General features: G+C 44.1%; 1 protein-coding gene across 2 annotated transcripts in view; it reads right to left on the bottom strand.

Annotated features, from left to right (window-relative positions):
* Positions 1-18,750, bottom strand: part of LOC134347615 (glial fibrillary acidic protein-like) — a 71,267-nt gene that overhangs the window by 23,710 nt on the left and 28,807 nt on the right. For both annotated transcript variants that reach the window (XM_063049978.1, XM_063049979.1), the window contains exon 3: positions 12,906-13,001. In XM_063049978.1, the coding sequence (XP_062906048.1) occupies positions 12,906-13,001 (96 nt within the window). The remainder of the gene's footprint in view (positions 1-12,905; positions 13,002-18,750) is intronic.

The following is an 18,750-nucleotide window of genomic DNA, read 5'->3' as shown; positions in this document are numbered from 1 at the left end:
GATGTTTCATGTGTTCATCTACCTACCTTCCTTTCAGAAAATCCAAACTCCTACCTCCCTCTACAAGCAAAAGCTTTGTGTCTCTCCTCTAATATTATTTACAGTGAATTTATACCTGTACTAGTGATTACCAAAGCATAAAATGCAGAAATAGGTCTTCTGATGGTAATAGGTCCTACCTATTTCCTTTATATACACCACTCATCTCAATTAAATCTCTCCTCAGTCTCCATAGTTTCAAAGAAAACAATTCTAGTTTAACAATCTTCCCTTGTACAGTAGTAAGGCAACATGCTGTATACCTTCTTTCCTGCACATGGTCATCAGAACAGCACTCCAGTTATCTAGTGTTGTACAGAGTTCTAACATCCTCCCTGCTCAAATATCCTTTCCTTGCATGTTCAGGAAAGATTCAAGAGTGTTTAAATATGGGACCCTTCATGTGGTCACTGGCCCTATTCCAGCACCTTTCTGCATATCAGTGCCTATAAAAAGTAGACATCGCCTCTTCAAAGTTTTCGTGTATTATTGATTCTCAATATTGAATCAGTGGCTTAATTTCTTTTTTGATACTGATCAGAAATAGGCACTTTTATGTCAAAGTGAAACATCTCCAAAAAATAATCTAAATTAATTACAAATACGCAATCAATTATTTTGTGTTTTATAAGTATTTACCCCCTTCAAGTCAGTATTTAGGTAAATGCACCTTTGGCAGCAATTACAGCTTCAAGTCTGTGTTGATAGGCCTTTATCAGCTTTGCGCATCTGGACACTGCAATATTTCCCCAGTCTTGTTTACAAAACTGCTCAAGTTCTGTCAGATTGCGTGGGGATCATGAGTGAACAGTCCTTTTTCCAAGTCCAGCCACAAATTTTCAATTAGATTGAGGTCTGGACTCTAATTTGGACAACTCCAGGACAGTTATTTTGATGTTTTTAAGCCATTCCTGTGTAGCTCTGGCTTTATGCTTGGAGTCATTGTCTTGCTGGAAAACAAATCTTCTACCAAGTTGCAGTTCTCTTACAGACTACATCAGGTGTTCCTCCAGGATTTCCCTGTATTTTGCTGCATTCATTTTATCTTTTATCTTCCTAAGCCTTCCAGGGCCTGCTGCAGTGAAGCATCCCCACAACATGGTGCAGCCACTACCATGCTTCACAGCAGTGATGGTGTGTTTCCGATGATGTGTGGTGTTTAGCATTTAATCTGATGGCAAAAAAGCGGAATTTTGGCTTCATCAGACAATAGAACCTTCTAGCTGACTTCACTCTCCCACATGCCTTCTGGCAAACTCCAACAGTGGCTTTCCCTTTGCCACTCTCTCATAAAACTGCAACTGGTGCAGCTCTTGAGCAAGTTGGTGTCTGCACAGTCTCTCCCATCTCAGCCAGTGAAGCTTGCAACTCCTCCTGAGTTGTCATAGGCCTCTTGGTGGCCTTCCTCACTAATTCCCTTCTTACCCAGTCACTCAGTTTCTGAGAACAGTTGGCTCTGGGCAGATTTACAGCTATGCCATATTCTTTCCATTTCTTGATGAATGTTGTAACTGTACTCCAAGGGATACTCCGTGACCTGGAAATTTTCTTGTATCCATCTCATGACTTGTGCTTTTCAATAACCTTTCCATGGAGTTTCTTGGGGTGTTCTTTCGTCTTCATGGTGTAGTTTTTCCCCAGGATACTGACTCACCTGCAGTTTGACCTTCCAGGTACAGGCGTATTTTTACCACAATTAATTGAAACACCCTGACTGCACATGGTGATCTCCATTTATGATTATATGACTTCTAAAACCAATTGGGTGCACCAGCGATGATTTAGGGGTGGGGGGGGGGAGGGAAAGAGAATGAATACTGATGCATCAATTATTTTTTTATATCTGTATTTAGATTACTTTATAGAGATCTGTTTTCACTTTGACACAAAAGAGTCTTTTTCTGCTTATCAGTGTCAAAAAAACCAAATTAAATCCACTGTGATTCAATGTTGTTAAACAATAAAATGTTACAGCTATACAAGACTTTGGTCAGACCCCACTTGGAGTACTGTGTTCAGTTCTGGTCATCTCACTACAGGAACATAGAATAGTACAGCACAGTACAGGCCCTTTGGCCCACAATATTGTGCCAACCCTCAAACCCTGCCTCCCATATAAACCCCCACCTTAAATTCCTCCATATACCTGTCTAGTAGTCTCTTAAGCTTCAGTAGTGTTATCTGCCTCCACCACTGACTTGGGCAGTGAATTCCATGCACCAACCACTCTCCGAGTAAAAAACCTTCCTTCTTCTTGAGAGTGACATAGTTAATTCAGAAGCAAAGGTTCTGAACTTAAAGAGGGGTAACTTTGAAGGTATGAGACGTGAATTAGCTAAGATAGACTGGCAAATGACACTTAAAGGATTGACGGTGGATATGCAATGGCAAGCATTTAAAGGTTGCATGGATGAACTATAACAATTGTTCATCCCAGTTTGGCAAAAGAATAAATCAAGGAAGGTAGTGCACCCGTGGCTGACAAGAGAAATTAGGGATAGTATCAATTCCAAAGAAGAAGCATACAAATTAGCCAGAGAAAGTGGCTCACCTGAGGACTGGGAGAAATTCAGAGTTCAGCAGAGGGGGAACAAAGGGCTTAATTAGGAAGGGGAAAAAAGATTATGAGAGAAAACTGGCAGGGAACATAAAAACGGACTGTAAAAGCTTTTATAGATATGCAAAAAGGAAAAGACTGGTAAAGACAAATGTAGGTCCCCTGCAGACAGAAACAGGTGAATTGATTATGGGGAGCAAGGACATGGCAGACCAATTGAATAATTACTTTGGTTCTGTCTTCACTAAGGAGGACATAAATAATCTTCCAGAAATAGTAAGGGACAGAGGGTCCAGTGAGATGGAGGAACTGAGCGAAATACATGTTAGTAGGGAAGTGGTGTTAGGTAAATTGAAGGGATTGAAGGCAGATAAATCCCCAGGGCCAGATGGTCTGCATCCTAGAGTGCTTAAGGAAGTAGCCCAAGAAATAGTGGATGCATTAGTGATAATTTTTCAAAACTCGTTAGATTCTGGACTAGTTCCTGAGGATTGGAGGGTGGCTAATGTAACTCCACTTTTTAAAAAAGGAGGGAGAGAGAAACCGGGGAATTATAGACCGGTTAGCCTAATGTCGGTGGTGGGGAAACTGCTGGAGTCAGTTATCAAGGATGTGATAACAGCACATTTGGAAAGCGGTGAAATGATCGGACAAAGTCAGCATGGATTTGTGAAAGGAAAATCATGTCTGACGAATCTCATAGAATTTTTTGAGGATGTAACTAGTAGAGTGGATAGGGGTGAACCAGTGGATGTGGTATATTTGGATTTTCAAAAGGCTTTTGACAAGGTCCCACACAGGAGATTAGTGTGCAAACTTAAAGCACACGGTATTGGGGGTAAGGTATTGGTGTGGGTGGAGAATTGGTTAGCAGACAGGAAGCAAAGAGTGGGAATAAACGGGACCTTTTCAGAATGGCAGGCGGTGACTAGTGGGGTACCACAAGGCTCAGTGCTGGGACCCCAGTTGTTTACAATATATATTAATGACTTGGATGAGGGAATTAAATGCAGCATCTCCAAGTTTGCGGATGACACGAAGCTGGGTGGCAGTGTTAGCAGTGAGGAGGATGCTAAGAGGATGCAGGGTGACTTGGATAGGTTGGGTGAGTGGGCAAATTCATGGCAGATGCAATTTAATGTGGATAAATGTGAAGTTATCCACTTTGGTGGCAAAAATAGGAAAACAGATTATTATCTGAATGGTGGCCGATTAGGAAAAGGGGAGGTGCAACGAGACCTGGGTGTCATTATACACCAGTCATTGAAAGTGGGCATGCAGGTACAGCAGGCGGTGAAAAAGGCGAATGGTATGCTGGCATTTATAGCGAGAGGATTCGAGTACAGGAGCAGGGAGGTACTACTGCAGTTGTACAAGGCCTTGGTGAGACCACACCTGGAGTATTGTGTGCAGTTTTGGTCCCCTAATCTGAGGAAAGACATCTTTGCCATAGAGGGAGTACAAAGAAGGTTCACCAGATTGATTCCTGGGATGGCAGGACTTTCATATGAGGAAAGACTGGATGAATTGGGCTTGTACTCGTTGGAATTTAGAAGATTGAGGGGGGATCTGATTGAAACGTACAAGATCCTAAAGGGATTGGACAGGCTAGATGCAGGAAGATTGTTCCCGATGTTGGGGAAGTCCAGAACGAGGGGTCACAGTTTGAGGATAGAGGGGAAGCCTTTTAGGACCGAGATTAGGAAAAACTTCTTCACACAGAGAGTGGTGAATCTGTGGAATTCTCTGCCACAGGAAACAGTTGAGGCCAGTTCATTGGCTATATTTAAGAGGGAGTTAGATATGGCCCTTGTGGCTACGGGGGTCAGGGGGTATGGAGGGAAGGCTGAGGCGGGGTTCTGAGTTGGATGATCAGCCGTGATCATAATAAATGGCGGTGCAGGCTCGAAGGGCCGAATGGCCTACTCCTGCACCTATTTTCTATGTTTCTAATATCCCCCTTGAACTTCCCACCCCTTACCTGAAAGCCATGTCCTCTTGTATTCAGCAGTGGTGCCCTTGGGAAGAGGTGCTGGCTATCCACTCTATCTATTCCTCTTATTATCTTGTACACCTCTATCCTCCTTTTCATCCTCCTTCTCTCCAAAGAGTAAAGTCCTAGCTCCCTTATCTCTGATCATAATGCATACTCTCTAAACCAGGCAGCATCCTGGTAAATCTCCTCTGTACCCTTTCCAATGCTTCCACATCCTTCTTATAGTGAGGCGACTAGAACTGGACACTACTCCAAGTGTGGCCTAACCCGAGTTTTATAGAGCTGCATCATTACATCGCGACTCTTAAACTCTATCCCTCGACTTATGAAAGCTAACACCCCATAAGCTTTCTTAACTACCCTATCCACCTGTGAGGCAACTTTCAGGGATCTGTGGACATGTACCCCCAGATCCCTCTGCTCCTCCACACTACCAAGTATCCTGCCATTTACTTTGTACTCTGCCTTGGAGTTTGTCCTTCCAAAGTGTACCACTTCACACTTCTCCGGGTTGAACTCCATCTGCCACTTTTCAGCCCACTTCTGCATCCTATCAATGTCTCTCTGCAATCTTTGACAATCTTCTACACTATCTACAACACCACCAACCTTTGTGTCGTCTGCAAACTTGCCAACCCACCCTTCTACCCCCACATCCAGGTCGTTAATAAAAATCACGAAAAGTAGAGGTCCTAGAACAGATCCTTGTGGGACACCACTAGTCACAATCCTCCAATCTGAATGTACTCCCTCCACCATGACCCTCTGCTTTCTGCAGGCAAGCCAATTCTGAATCCACCTGGCTAAACTTCCCTGGATCCCATGCCTTCTGACTCTCTGAATAAGCCTACCATGTGGAACCTAGTCAAATGCCTTACTAAAATCCATATAGATCACATCCACTGCACTACCCTCATCTATGTGCCTGGTCACCTCCTCAAAGAACTCTATCAGACTTGTTAGACACTATCTGCCCCTCACAAAGCCATGCTGACTGTCCCTGATCAGACCATGATTCTCTGAATGCCCAGAGATCCTATCTCTAAGAATCTCTAAGGAAGGATGTGGATAGAATGCAGAGGAGATTTACAAGGATGTTGCCTGGATTGGAGGGCGTACCTTGTGAGAATAGGTTGAGTGTAGTTGTCTTTTCTCCTTGGAGCGATGGAGGATGAGAAGTGACCTGATAAGGGTGTATAAGATGATGAGGAGCATTGATCGTGTGGATAGCCAGAGGCTTTTTCCCAGGGCTGAAGTGGCTAACACGAAGGGGTATATTTCAACGGCTGTGTGCCCAGTGACTCCAGACCTTTGGGCACAGAGCTCAAAAAAAGCGACGTAACTGACTTTTAACATCGGAAACCAATGACTTGTTTGTTAGGTCTTGCCACTCGCTGTGAAAACAGAGACACCTTGTTCTCCCTTATTAGGGAGAGAGAGGGAGAGCCTGTGGTATGTCGAAGGCTGGGTGAGCAATGTAATCTTTGGGGTAACTGTAAATCTGTGTCTTTACTGTTGTTTTGCTCACGCTTGAGTGCTCAGTGGCAGGTGCTGATGCTTTCCTTTTGCCGGTGGTGGGGGGGTGGGGATTGTTGCTTGCTGCCACTTACGCGCAGGAGGGAGGGGAGCTGGGGGGGCGGACTTTGAAGTTCTAACATTTAACTGTTGTACATTCTTTGGGGCACTGTTTTCATGAATGGATGCAAAGTAAAAGCTCAGGATGTTTATTGTATCCATTTCTCTGACATCAAATGTGCTTTTGAAACCTTTGATAAGAGTTTGTGCAAGATATGCACTCCAAGGAGTTTGAAATGCTCACAGTTTGCACATCTCTTGTGTATTTTATCTATTTTACTGACTTATTCTACCTTTAAAGAGCTGTAGGCAACACTGGAACAGAAGGAAATAGGAATACACGTAGATCAAGGTCTCCTCAAGCCTTTTGGGTGGATACTTGCTCTTAATGGCCAAGTCATAGTCATAGTCATACTTTACTGAACCCGGGGGAAAATGGATTTTCGTTACAGTTGCTCCATAAATAATAAATAGTAATAAAACCATAAATAGTTAAATAGTAATATGTAAATTATGCCAGGGAGTAAGTCCAGGACCAGCCTATCGGCTCAGGGTGTCTGACCCTCCAAGGGAGGAGTTGTAAAGTTTGATGGCCACAGGCAGGAATGACTTCCTATGATGCTCTGTGTTGCATCTCGGTGGAATGAGTCTCTGGCTGAATGTACTCCTGTGTCCAACCAGTCCATTATGTAGTGGATGGGAGACATTGTCCAAGATGGCATGCAACTTAGACAGCATCCTCTTTTCAGACACCACCGTGAGAGAGTCCAGTTCCATCCCCACAACATCACTGGCCTTACGAATGACTTTGTTGATTCTGTTGGTGTCTGCTACCCTCAGCCTGCTGCCCCAGCACACAACAGCAAACCTAATAGCACTGGCCACCACAGACTCGTACAGCATCCTCAGCATCGTCCGGCAGATGTTAAAGGACCTCAGTCTCCTCAGGAAATAGAGACGGCTCTGACCCTTCTTGTAGACAGCCTCAGTGTTCTTTGACCAGTCCAGTTTATTGCCAATTATTGTCAATTCGTATCCCCAGGTATTTGTAATCCTCCACCATGTCCACCCTGACCCCTTGGACGGAAACAGGGGTCACCAGCACCTTAGTTCTCCTCAGGTCTACCACCAGCTCCTTAGTCTTTTTCACATTAAGCTGCAGATAATTCTGCTCACACCATGTGACAAAGTTTCCTACCATAGCCCTGTTCTCAGCCTCATCTCCCTTGTTGATGCATCCAACTATCGCAGAGTCATCAGAAAACTTCTGAAGATGACAAGACTCTGTGCAGTAGTTGAAGTCCGAGGTGTAAATGGTGAAGAGAAAGGGAAGACAAGACAGTCCCCTGTGGAGCCCCAGTGCTGCTGATCGCTCTGTTGGACACACATTGTTGCAAGCACACGAACTGTGATCTGCCAGTCAGGTAATCAAGAATCCATGACACCAGGAAAACATCGACCTGCATCGCTGTCAGCTTCTCCCCCAGCAGAGCAGGGCGGATGGTGTTGAACGCACTGGAGAAGTCAAAAAGCATGACCCTCACAGTGCTCGCTGGCTTGTCCAGGTGGGCGTAGACACAGTTCAGCAGGTAGACGATGGCATCCTCAACTCCTAGTCGGGGCTGGTAGACGAACTGGAGGGGATCTAAGTGTGGCCTGACCATAGGCCGGAGCAACTCCATAACAAGTCTCTCCAGGGTCTTCATGATGTGGGAGGTCAATGCCACCGGTCTGTAGTCATTGAGGCCGCTGGGGTGCGGTGTCTTCGGCACAGGGACGAGGCAGGACGTCTTCCACAGCACAGGAACCCTCCGGAGCCTCAGGCTCAGGTTGAATACATGGCGAAGTACTCCACATAGCTGAGGGGCACAGGCTTTGAGCATGCTGGTACTGACACCATCCGGTCCTGCAGCCTTGCTTGGGTTGAGACGTTTCAACTGTTTTCAGCTGTCTTTGGAAGAGCAGAAAACAACAGCAGGGAGGCCATATCAGTAATTTTATGAAATGTGAGACAAGACGATTGTCAAGGCTGTCGATCTAGATGGAAAATGCACAAGCTAGCATTGTTCTCTTCAGAATAAAGGAGAATGAAACATTGAAAATTTCCCACACAGTTGGACACTTTACCCTCTGACTAAGTCACTAACACTTCTTTGTATTCACTTTAAAGTACTTTTTAAATATTCGAGTACAAAAGTGGACCTGTCATTTTACAGCTATAAAGGACTTCGGTGAGACCCCACCTGGAGTTCTGTGCTTGGATAGCTGGCAGTCGGGACGGGAATCAGAGTGATAGGACAGAGACTGGGATAGTTGGTGTAACGGGAGATACAGCCAGTAGAGAAACAGTCAGGTTGGACAGGAAGTGGATAGGGCATAAATGGGTCTACTTTAATGCAAGTAGTATCAGGAACAAGAGTGCCGAATCTAGAGCATAGATCAGTACATGGAACTGCGCATGGTTCACATACTTGGCTGTCACGAGTACAGGAATGGCTGCTAGAAATTCCAGGGTCCAGATGTTTCAAAGGCAATGGGGAGGGAGGAGAAGCAAAGAAAGTAGTGGCATTGCTCATCAGATATAATATCACAGCTGAAGAAAGTGAGGACATCCTGAAGGGACCATCTATTCAGTAAGTTTAAATGGAAGTCAGAAACAGGAAGAGAGCAATTATTCTTTTGGGATTATTCTGTAGAACTGTCAATAACAACAGAAACATTAAGGAACAGATTGAGGGGCAGATTTTGGCAGGTCCCGCTGAGGGGTCTCAGCCCGAAATATATTCCAATACAGGTTTCCCCCGCCATCCGAAGGTAGAGCATTCCTATGAAACAGTTCGTAAGCCGAAATGTCGTAAAGCGAAGAAGCAATTACCATTTATTTATATGGGAAAATCTTGTGAGCATTTGCAGACCCAAAAATAACCTACCAAATCATGCCAAACAACACATAAAACCTAAAATAACAGTAACACATAGTAAAAGCAGGAATGATATGATAAATACACAGCCTATATAAAGTAGAAATACTTTTCCACAATCATGACTGCACTGCTCTCCGTAGCGAAAATCTCACACAAGCGCTGTCGGCAAAAACACGCGCAAGCGCTCTCCAGTAACCTTTAAGCTATGAAGCTGCCAAATCATACCAAATAACATGTAAAAATACACAGCCGATATAAAGTAGAAATAATGTATGTACAGTGTAGTATCACTTACTGGAATTGGGAAAACAGCACCGAGCACACTGATGATGGTGTGTTAGACTGAGTCGTTGGAGTTTGGGTGGTGCAGTGTCCCCCCCACCCTCCAGGCTGCTGAGCGATACATTGATGCGAAGAACGCAGGGGTCCAGCAGTAGCCGGGAGGTACACAGCACATCTTTAAGAGAAAAGCCGAAACAAACATGCTAATTAATTAGGTGCCGCCCGTAATTGTCGGCCCAGATCAGTGCTGATTTCCGATTGCGTCGTCTCTGATCTGGGCCGACAATTACGTGTCGGCAGCACCTAATTAATTAGCATGTTTATTTCAGCTTTTTTCTTAAAGATGTGTTGTGTGCCTCCTGGCTACCTTTGCATTCTCCGCACATCGGTACAGTTCCTGTCCGTGGCCTGAGTGTTGGGGTGGTGGGACACTGGGATGTCATCTCGTCGCCTGTTTCCATTAGAGCAGGCAGCTCATCTGCTTCTATCTCTGCCTGCCTCGATGTCGAAGGTTGAGATTCGTCGTCTGCTGTGGCTGATGTGGAAGGCTTGCGTGACTGCTGAGCCTCGCGCATTTTTCTATCACACAGTTCTTTAATAAGGGCTCAAACCATCCTGCAAATATCCCGTAAACCGACGTACCCTTTCAAAATTAAAGTCGTACTTTATCATTACTCATTTGGTTTCGATTGTTATCCTTTTTTCTTCCAATTGCATCAGCTCTTCATCTGTCAGATCTTGGTGATGGGATGCCAAAACCTCTCCATCATCATGTTCGTCAGCTTCCACAAGCCAAACTCACGTTGTCCTTACTTCGTTCACCAAGATCAAAAAGCTTAATTATGTCTAGTTTTACCGCAAGTGTAACACCCTTACGAGCTCTTTCAGGCTTTTCCAATACCATAGAACTCATCTTGCAAATGGCTGCTCACAGGCTCGTGTTAAAGCAATGCAGTTCCAAATCCGGGGGAGAGCGGCTGCTCGGAGCGCGCTGCCTTATATCGTGCGCTGATTTTTTTCGTAACAGTGAAAACACCTTCTGAAAGCGAAAATAGGGTACTAATGTAGGTCTTCCGTAACAGTGAGGTTTCGTAAAGCGAACATTCGAAAAGCGGGGGACACCTGCATGCCACACAATTTGATAGGGTGGTTAAGAAGGCTTCTGGTGTGTTGGCTTTCAATAGTTGGAGGACTGAGCTCAAGAGCTACAAGGTAAGGTTGCAGCTCTATTACATTTGGTCTAACCAGTTTTAGAGTATTGTGTTCAGTAGCCTCATTATAGGATGTGGAAGCTTTCAAGTGGGTGCAAAGGTTTATCAGGATTCTGCCTGGATTAGAAAGCACGTCTTTTGAAGAAAGGGTGAGCAAGTTAGGACTTTTCTTTGGAGGATAGGAGGATGAGAGGTGACTTGATAGGGGTGTACAAGATATTAAGAGGCTTTTTTTTGTTTTTTTTTAAAAAAAAAGAATGGACGGCCAGCACCTTCCCCCACCAAAAGAAATGGCTATTACAAAGGGGCATGATTTTAAGGTGATTGGAGTAAAGTACAAGGGGAATATCAAAGGTAACTTTTTTTAATACACAAAGTGGGTGCTTAGAACATTCAGGACCAACCAGTTAACAGCCCTGGGCGATGGTACACAGAGGAGCTGAGAGACACCAAGAGGGTTCAAGAGACAAGAGAACAGATCAGCAGAGGTCTGATGTCTGTTGACAAGTGTGGCTTGCCTGGCAAGTTGAAGTTGTGGTGCTTGCAGCACGGATAATGTGGCCACTAACTGTCTATGAAGCAGCAATGTCCCATGTTGAGGCAATGGAACGGAAGATCAACAAGTATGTGAAGTGGCTTGGAGTACCGAGCAGCCTCACCAATGTTGCAATCCACAGTAGCCAGACAAAGCTTACCATCCCAGTGCAATCCCTTGTTGAGGAGGTCAAGGTAGCCAAGGTAAGATCATTCTTGATGCTTCGAGACTCAAAAGACCCTGTCATCAAGAACACCCAGCCGGATGTGAGATCAGGCAGGAAGTGGTCAGTCCGTGTAGCAGTTGATGAGGCAGAATCTAGATTGAAGCACAAGGAGACGGCTGGGGCTATCCAGCTAGGCCGCCAGGGACTTGGATGGACAAGCCACAAGTGGTGGTCATCTTCTACAGGTAAGGAGCACCGTGAGCTTGAAACACAAGAAATATGAGAGGTAGAAGAGGGAAAGAGGTTAACTAAAACAGCTGGCCTGGCCAAACAAGGGGCTTGGACCCGGTGGGAAAGTGTTGAACAATGACATCTATCTTGGAATGTTCTGTGGCAGATGGAACCGCTCCGCATTTCTTTTCTATGCAGAGCAGCGTAAGATCTGCTCCCAACACCTGCCAACCTCAGCACCTGGTATGAAGATAAGACAGACAGGTGTGCTGCTTGTGGCGAGAAGGGAACACTTCTACATATCTTGAGTGCATGCAGAGTCAATCTTTCCAGCGGCATGTACACTTGGAGACATAACAACGTTCTCAAAGTTGTGACAGAAGCGGTTGAGCAGAGAGTACTGCAGCACAACTTATCTCATGCCCCATGCTGCACAGAATGTCGCATATCATTTGTAAAAAGAAGGCTCCAAGTTAAGGGTGTACAGCGCAGGCTCACGATCAAGCATACTTTCTTCAGCCAATGATTGGTGTGTCAAGGCTGACCTGGACGGGAAAGGCAGTTTCCTGGAGCAAATAGCTTTCACCACATTGCGTCCAGATATAATCGTATGGTCTGACACCAGTAGAGAAGTGGTTATTGGTGAACTCACAGTCCCCTGGGAAGACAACATCGATGAAGCCCATGAGCGCAAGTTAACCAAGTATGCAGAATTAAGATCAGAGTGCAGAGACAGAGGGTGGAAGGTCTTATGCTATCCATTCGAAGTAGGCTGCCGAGGGTTTATTGCATTCACTCTCCAGAAGTGGCTGATTGACCTTCGCTTCACTAGAAAGGGCTGTAGCTGAGGCAGCAGAGAAAGGATCAGCATGGGTACGGACCAAGTATGCCCAGAGGGGCAGATAGTCAGACAGTGTATACATCTTTTGCAAACCCTTCAGTAGTTGCATAGACACCTGAGGAGCGGACTATCTGCTGGATGAAAGCGACCAACAACTCTGATAGAGGCAGATGCCAAGTTTTTAAGCTCACCAGTGGGAGGTAGTGCTTTAGCTGCTGGTCCACCACCTTGAGGGAGTCTTGATCATAAGCGGGCCAAAACTCCTGAAGACAGGTGGCAGATCCACTGGTGATAGCACAGGACAGTTAACTTCTAAGTCCACGTGTATTCTGTAACTCTGTTGCTGGGGTGGTGGTAAGAGACTGATACATTAATGGCATTTAAGAGGCTCTTAGATAGCAACATGGATGAAAAATAAGTGGAGAACAATGTGGGATGGCATTTAAGAACAGTACAACATTGTGGGATGAAAAGCCTGTACGTTTCTATGTATATGATTTAGCACATGTCCTTAATACTCAGAAGCCACTTTCTTCTTTTGTACTCACCTGATCACGTATGTCTTCTAACTGAGATAACTGTATTTCAGTAAGCTTAACCTTACGTTGAAGTTTATCCAACGCAACATTGGTTTCATCAGTTTTCTGAAAGTTCAAATTTATAATAACAGTTCAGTTCACTTCAACTAAAAGACAACAAAGCTAAAATTAAAACATTTATGCAAAGGAGGTTTACCAGGATGGTGTTAACAGCTATGGTGTTAATTTTCTGTCTTTGCAAAATAAATATTTTAATTATAGAGATAAGATCTGTAAATTATTTGAGATGATTCAATTCTAGAAATTTGATCTAAGACCAGCCCTTCTGGACAAGAAGTGTGGGCTACACACAAACAGAAATAGGGCTAAAGGCACTTCAGAGAAACTTTCATTGGTTTGTGGTTGTTGTGTTTTATACTCGGGGTGAAGGAAAGATGTGTTTAGTGGTAATATCTCTTTGGAGCTGGCAGAAGCCACGGAGAATAATGTGCTGGATGTGGAGTCTCATGGGGTGGTAGGCAAGGACAAGGGGTACTCTGCCTGTTATGGGAGCTAGAAGATGGCAGAGGAAGTAAAAACTCTGTTCTTTGAAGGAGGACCTCTCAGATGTTCTGGAATGGGAAGCCTCATCCTAAAATGTGTCAGAGATGGAGGAACAGAGAAAAGGAAATATCATTTTTATAAAGAAACAGTGTGGGAAGAGGTAGAGACAAGACTTTTTATAAAGGATACAATTAGACAGCTTGTCACCAGAGATGAAGTCAGAGAAATCGAGAAAGGGGAGAGAAGTGCCTGAGAGGGACAAAATAAATTTGAGGGTAGGGTGGAAAATAGAGTCAAAGTTGATGAAATTTACAAGCTCAGCATGGGTACAGGAAGCAGCAGTTGTTGATGTAGCACAGGAACAGCTGGGGAGCATTCCCTATGTGGATTTGGAACATACACTGTTCCACATAGCTGATGCAAAGGTACGTGTAGCTGGGGCCTTGCGGGTGCCCACGGCTACACCTTGGGTTTGAAGAAAGTGCGAGGAGCAAAAGTGAAATTGTTGAGTATGTGGTATAGTTCTGCCAGATGTAGAAGGCTGGTGGTGGAAGAGGAGTCTGGTTAGGTCTGTTGTCTCTTTTAATTTTCCTTAAGTATTTCATATTCTCCTTAGATCTATTTGGAAATGTTAGATTTTTTTTCCGTATTTAGAATGCCAGATTTTTTGGAAACCGAAGCATGACAAGTTATTATATTACTTAAACATAGAAGTACGGAGTAAATGTTCACTCAACATCTAACGGGCACTAAAAATTCACCATCATTTAAAACCAAATCTACTTAAACTATTTACCCTGATCGACCCATCTACATTCTGCATTATAGGATATGAGAAATTTAATAATCTTCGCTTAAAATGAAATGTTTTGTAGTTTGTTTTTAAAAAGAATTAAATCAGCTTCCCACCAGCTTTTCCTGACTGAAAACAGGACCAATTCGTTCCAATACAACTCCAATGTTTGCCAGTTTCATTTTTGCTCTGCATTGTCAATGTGCTGAGCTTTTTAAAAATACATCCACCCAAAGTCCATGCATACAAGCAGCAAGACCACAAGACACAGGAGCAGAATTAGACCATTCGGCCAATTGAGTCCGCTCCGACATTTCATCATGGCTGATTCATTGCCCCTTCAACCCCATTTCTCCTGCCTTCTCCATGTAACCTTTCACGCCCTGACTAATCAAGAGCCCACCAACTTACACCTTAAGTACACCCAATGACCTGGCCTTCACAGCCTCATGTGGCAACAACTTCCAGATTCACCACCCACTGACTAAAGAAATCCCTCATCTCCATTCTAAATGGATGGCCCTCTATTTTGAGTCTGTGCCCTCTGGTCCAAGGCTCTCCCATTATAGGAAACATCCTTTCCACATCCACTCTATCTAAGCTTTTCAACATATTATAGGTTTCAATGTGATTCCACTCCCTCCCCTTCTAAACTCCAATGAGCATAGGCCTGGAACCATCAAACACTCATCCTACGATAAGCCTTTCATTTCTAGAATCCTTCTTGTGAACCTCCTCTGAACCCTCTCCAATGTCAGCACATCCTTTCTTAGATAAGGGCCCAAAACTATTCAATACTTTAAGTGAGGCCTCACAAGTCTCTTATAAAGCCTCAGCATTACATCCTTGCTTTTATATTCTAGTCCTCTGAAAATGAATGATAACATTGCATTTGCCTTCCTCACCACTGACTCAATCTGCAAGTTAACCTTTAGGGAATCCTGCATGGTGTCTCCCAAATCCCTTTGCACCTTAGGTTTTTGAATTTTCTCCCCATTTAGAAAATGATCTACACTTTTATTCCTTCTACCAAAGTGATGACTGTACATTTCCTGACACTGTACCATCTACCACTTCTTTTGCCTATTCTTCTAATCTGTCTAAATCCTTCTGCTGCCTCCCTGTTTCCTCAACACTATCTGACCTTCCACCTACCTCTGTACCATTCACAAACTTAGCCACAAAGCCATCAATTCCATTATCCAAATTATTGACATACAGCATAAAAAGAACCGGTCCCAAAACGGACCCCTGCGAAATACCACTAGTCACTGACAGCCAATAAGAACAGGTTTCACTTATTCCCGCTCTTTGTCTGTTAATCAGCCAATGCTCTATCCAGACTAGTACCTTTCCTACAATACCATGGGCTATAACCCTAACACTTGCTAACCAACTCATGTATGACCTTAAGGACTTCTGAAAGTTCAAGCACACAACATCCACCAATTCTCCTTTGTTTATCCTGCTTCTTATTTCCTCAAAGAATTCCAACAGATTTGTCAGGCAAGATTAAGGAAACCATGCTGACTTTGGCCTACTTTTATCATGTGCTTCCAAGTGCCCTGAAACTACTTTCACAATCAACTTCAACATCTTCCCAACCACTGACATCAGGCTAAATGGCCACGTCTCATATTGTGGCCATCACTGAGACGTGGCTAAAGGATGCACTTCTCTGGGAGCTGAATGTCCAAGGATACATGGTGTATCGGTAGGATAGGAAGGTAGGCAGAGGGGAAGGTGTGGCTTTATTGGTAAGAAATGATATTAAATCATTAGAAAGAGGTGATATAGGATCGGAAGGTGCAGAATCTTTAGGGGTTGAGCTAAGAAATCGCAGGGGTACAAGGACCCTGATGGCAGTTATTTATAGGCCTCCAAACAGATGCAGTGATGTGGACTACAAATTACAACAGGAAATAGAAAAGGCTTGTCAGAAGGGCAGTGTTGTAATAATTGTGGGGGATTTTAACATGCGAGTGGATTGGGAAAATCAGGTCGGCACTGGATCTCAAGAAAGAGAATTTGCAGAATGTCTGCGAGATGGCTTTTTAGAACAGCTTGTCGTTGAGCCCACTAGGGGATCGGCTGTACTGGATTGGGTATTGTGTAATGAACCAGAGGTGATTAGAGGGATTGAGGTGAAGAAACCCTTAGGAGACAGTGATCATAACATGATTAAATTCACTGTGAAATTTGAAAACGAGAAGCCGAAATCTGATGTGTCGATATTTCAGTGGAGTAAAGGAAATTACAGTGGTATGGGAGAGGAACTGGCCAAAGTTGACTGAAAAGGGACACTGGCGGGAAAGACGACAGAGCAGCAGTGGCTGGAGTTTATGCCATAAGTGAGGAAGGTGCAAGACAGGTATATTCCAAAAAAGAAGAAATTTTCGAATGGAAAAAGGATGCAACCGTGGTTGACAAGAGAAGTCAAAGCCAAGGTTAAAGCAAAGGAGAGGGCATATGAGGAAGCAAAAATTAGTGGGAAGACAAGAGGATTGGGAAGTTTTTAAAAGCTTACAAAAGGAAACTAAGAAGGTCATTAAGAGGGAAAAGATTAACTATGGAAGGAAGCTAGCAAATAATATCAAAGAGGATGCTAAAAGCTTTTCCCAAGTATATGAAGAGTAAAATACAGGTGACAGTAGGTATAATACCGATAGAAAATGATGCTGGAGAAATTGTAATGGGAGATAAGGAGATGGCAGAGGAACTGAACTAGTACTTGCATCAGTCTTCACTGAGGAAGACATCAGCAGTATACTAGACACTCAAGGGTGGCAGAGAAGTGTGTGCAGTCACAATTACGACAGAAAAAGTACTCAGGAAGCTGAATAGTCTGAAGGGAGATAAATTTCCCGGACCAGATGGAATGCACCCTCGTGTTCTGAAGGAAGCAGCTGTGGAGATTGCGGAGGCATTAGCGATGATTTTTCAAAAGTTGATAGATACTGGCATGGTTCCAGAGGACTGGAAGATTGCAAATGTCACACCGCTATTTAAGAAGGGAGCAAGGAAGCAAAAAGGAAATTATAGACCTGTTAGCTTGATATCGGTGGTTGGGAAGTTGTTGGAGTCGATTGTCAAGGATGAGGTTACGGAGTACCTGGAGGCATATGACAAGATAGGCAGAACTCAGCATGGATTCCTTAAAGGAAAATCCTGCCTGACAAACCTATTACAATTTTTTGAGGAAATTACAAGTAGGCTAGACAAGGGAGATGCAGTGGATGTTCTATATATAGATTTTCAGAAGGCCTTTGACAAGGTGCCACACACGAGGCTACTTAACAAGATAAGAGCCCATGGAATTACAGGGAAGTTACATACGTGGATAGAGCATTGGCTGATTGGCAGGAAACAGAGTGGGAATAAAGGGATCCTATTCTGGTTGGCTGCCGGTTCAGTGGTGTTCCACAGGGGTCCGTGTTGGGGCCGCTTCTTTTTACATTGTACATCAATGATTTGGATTATGGAACAGATGGCTTTGTGGCTAAGTTTGCTGACGATACGAAGATACGTGGAGGGGCCGGTAGTGCTGAGGAAACGGAGAGTCTGCAGAGAGACTTGGATAGATTGGAAGAATGGGCAAAGAAGTGGCAAATGAAATACAATGTTGGAAAGTGTATGGTTATGCACTTTGGCAGAAGAAATAAACGAGCAGACTATTATTCAAATGGGGAAAGAATTCAAAGTTCTGAGATGCAATGGGACTTGGGAGTCCTCATACAGGATACCCTAAAGGTTAACCTCCAGGTTCAGTCGGTGGTGAATAAGGCGAATACAATGTTGGCATTCATTTCTAGAGGAATAGAGTTTATGAGCAGGGATGTGATGTTGAGGCTCTATAAGGCGCTGGTGAGACCTCACTTGGAGTACTGTGGGCAATTTTGGTCTCGTTATTTAAGGATGTGCTGACATTGGAGAGGGTACAGAGAAGATTCACTAGAATGATTCCGGGAATGAGAGGGTTAAGATGAGGAACGTTTGTCCGCTCTTGGACTGTATTCCTTGGAGTTTAGAAGAATGAGGGGAGACCTCATAGAAACATTTCGAATGTTGAAAGGCATGGACAGAGTGAATGTGGCAAAGTTGTTTCCCCATGAAGGGGGAGTCTAGTATGAGAGGGCATGACTTAAGGATTGAAGGGCGCCCATTCAGAACAGAAATGTAAAGAAATTTTTTTTAGTCAGAGGATGGTGAATCTATGGAATTTGTTGCCATGGGCAGCAGTGGAGGCCAAAGTCATTGGGTGTATTTAAGGCAGAGATTGATAGGTATCTGAGTAGCCAGGGCATCAAAAGTTATGGTGAGAAGGCGGGGGAGTGGGACTAAATGGGAGAATGGATCAGCTCATGATAAAATGGCAGAGCAGACTCGATGGGCCGAATGGCCAACTTCTGCTCCTTTGTCTTATGGTCTTATAATTGCCTTTCTTTTGCTTCCCGCCCTACTTGAAAAGTCAAGAGACATTTGCAATTTTCCAGTCCTCCAGAAGCATGCTAGAGTCTA

The sequence above is a fragment of the Mobula hypostoma genome, chromosome 6 (genome assembly GCF_963921235.1).
Source record: "Mobula hypostoma chromosome 6, sMobHyp1.1, whole genome shotgun sequence".
Lineage (NCBI taxonomy): Eukaryota > Metazoa > Chordata > Chondrichthyes > Myliobatiformes > Myliobatidae > Mobula > Mobula hypostoma.
Note: the sequence above shows the minus strand (reverse complement) of the source record. Positions and strands in the feature narration are given on the sequence as shown.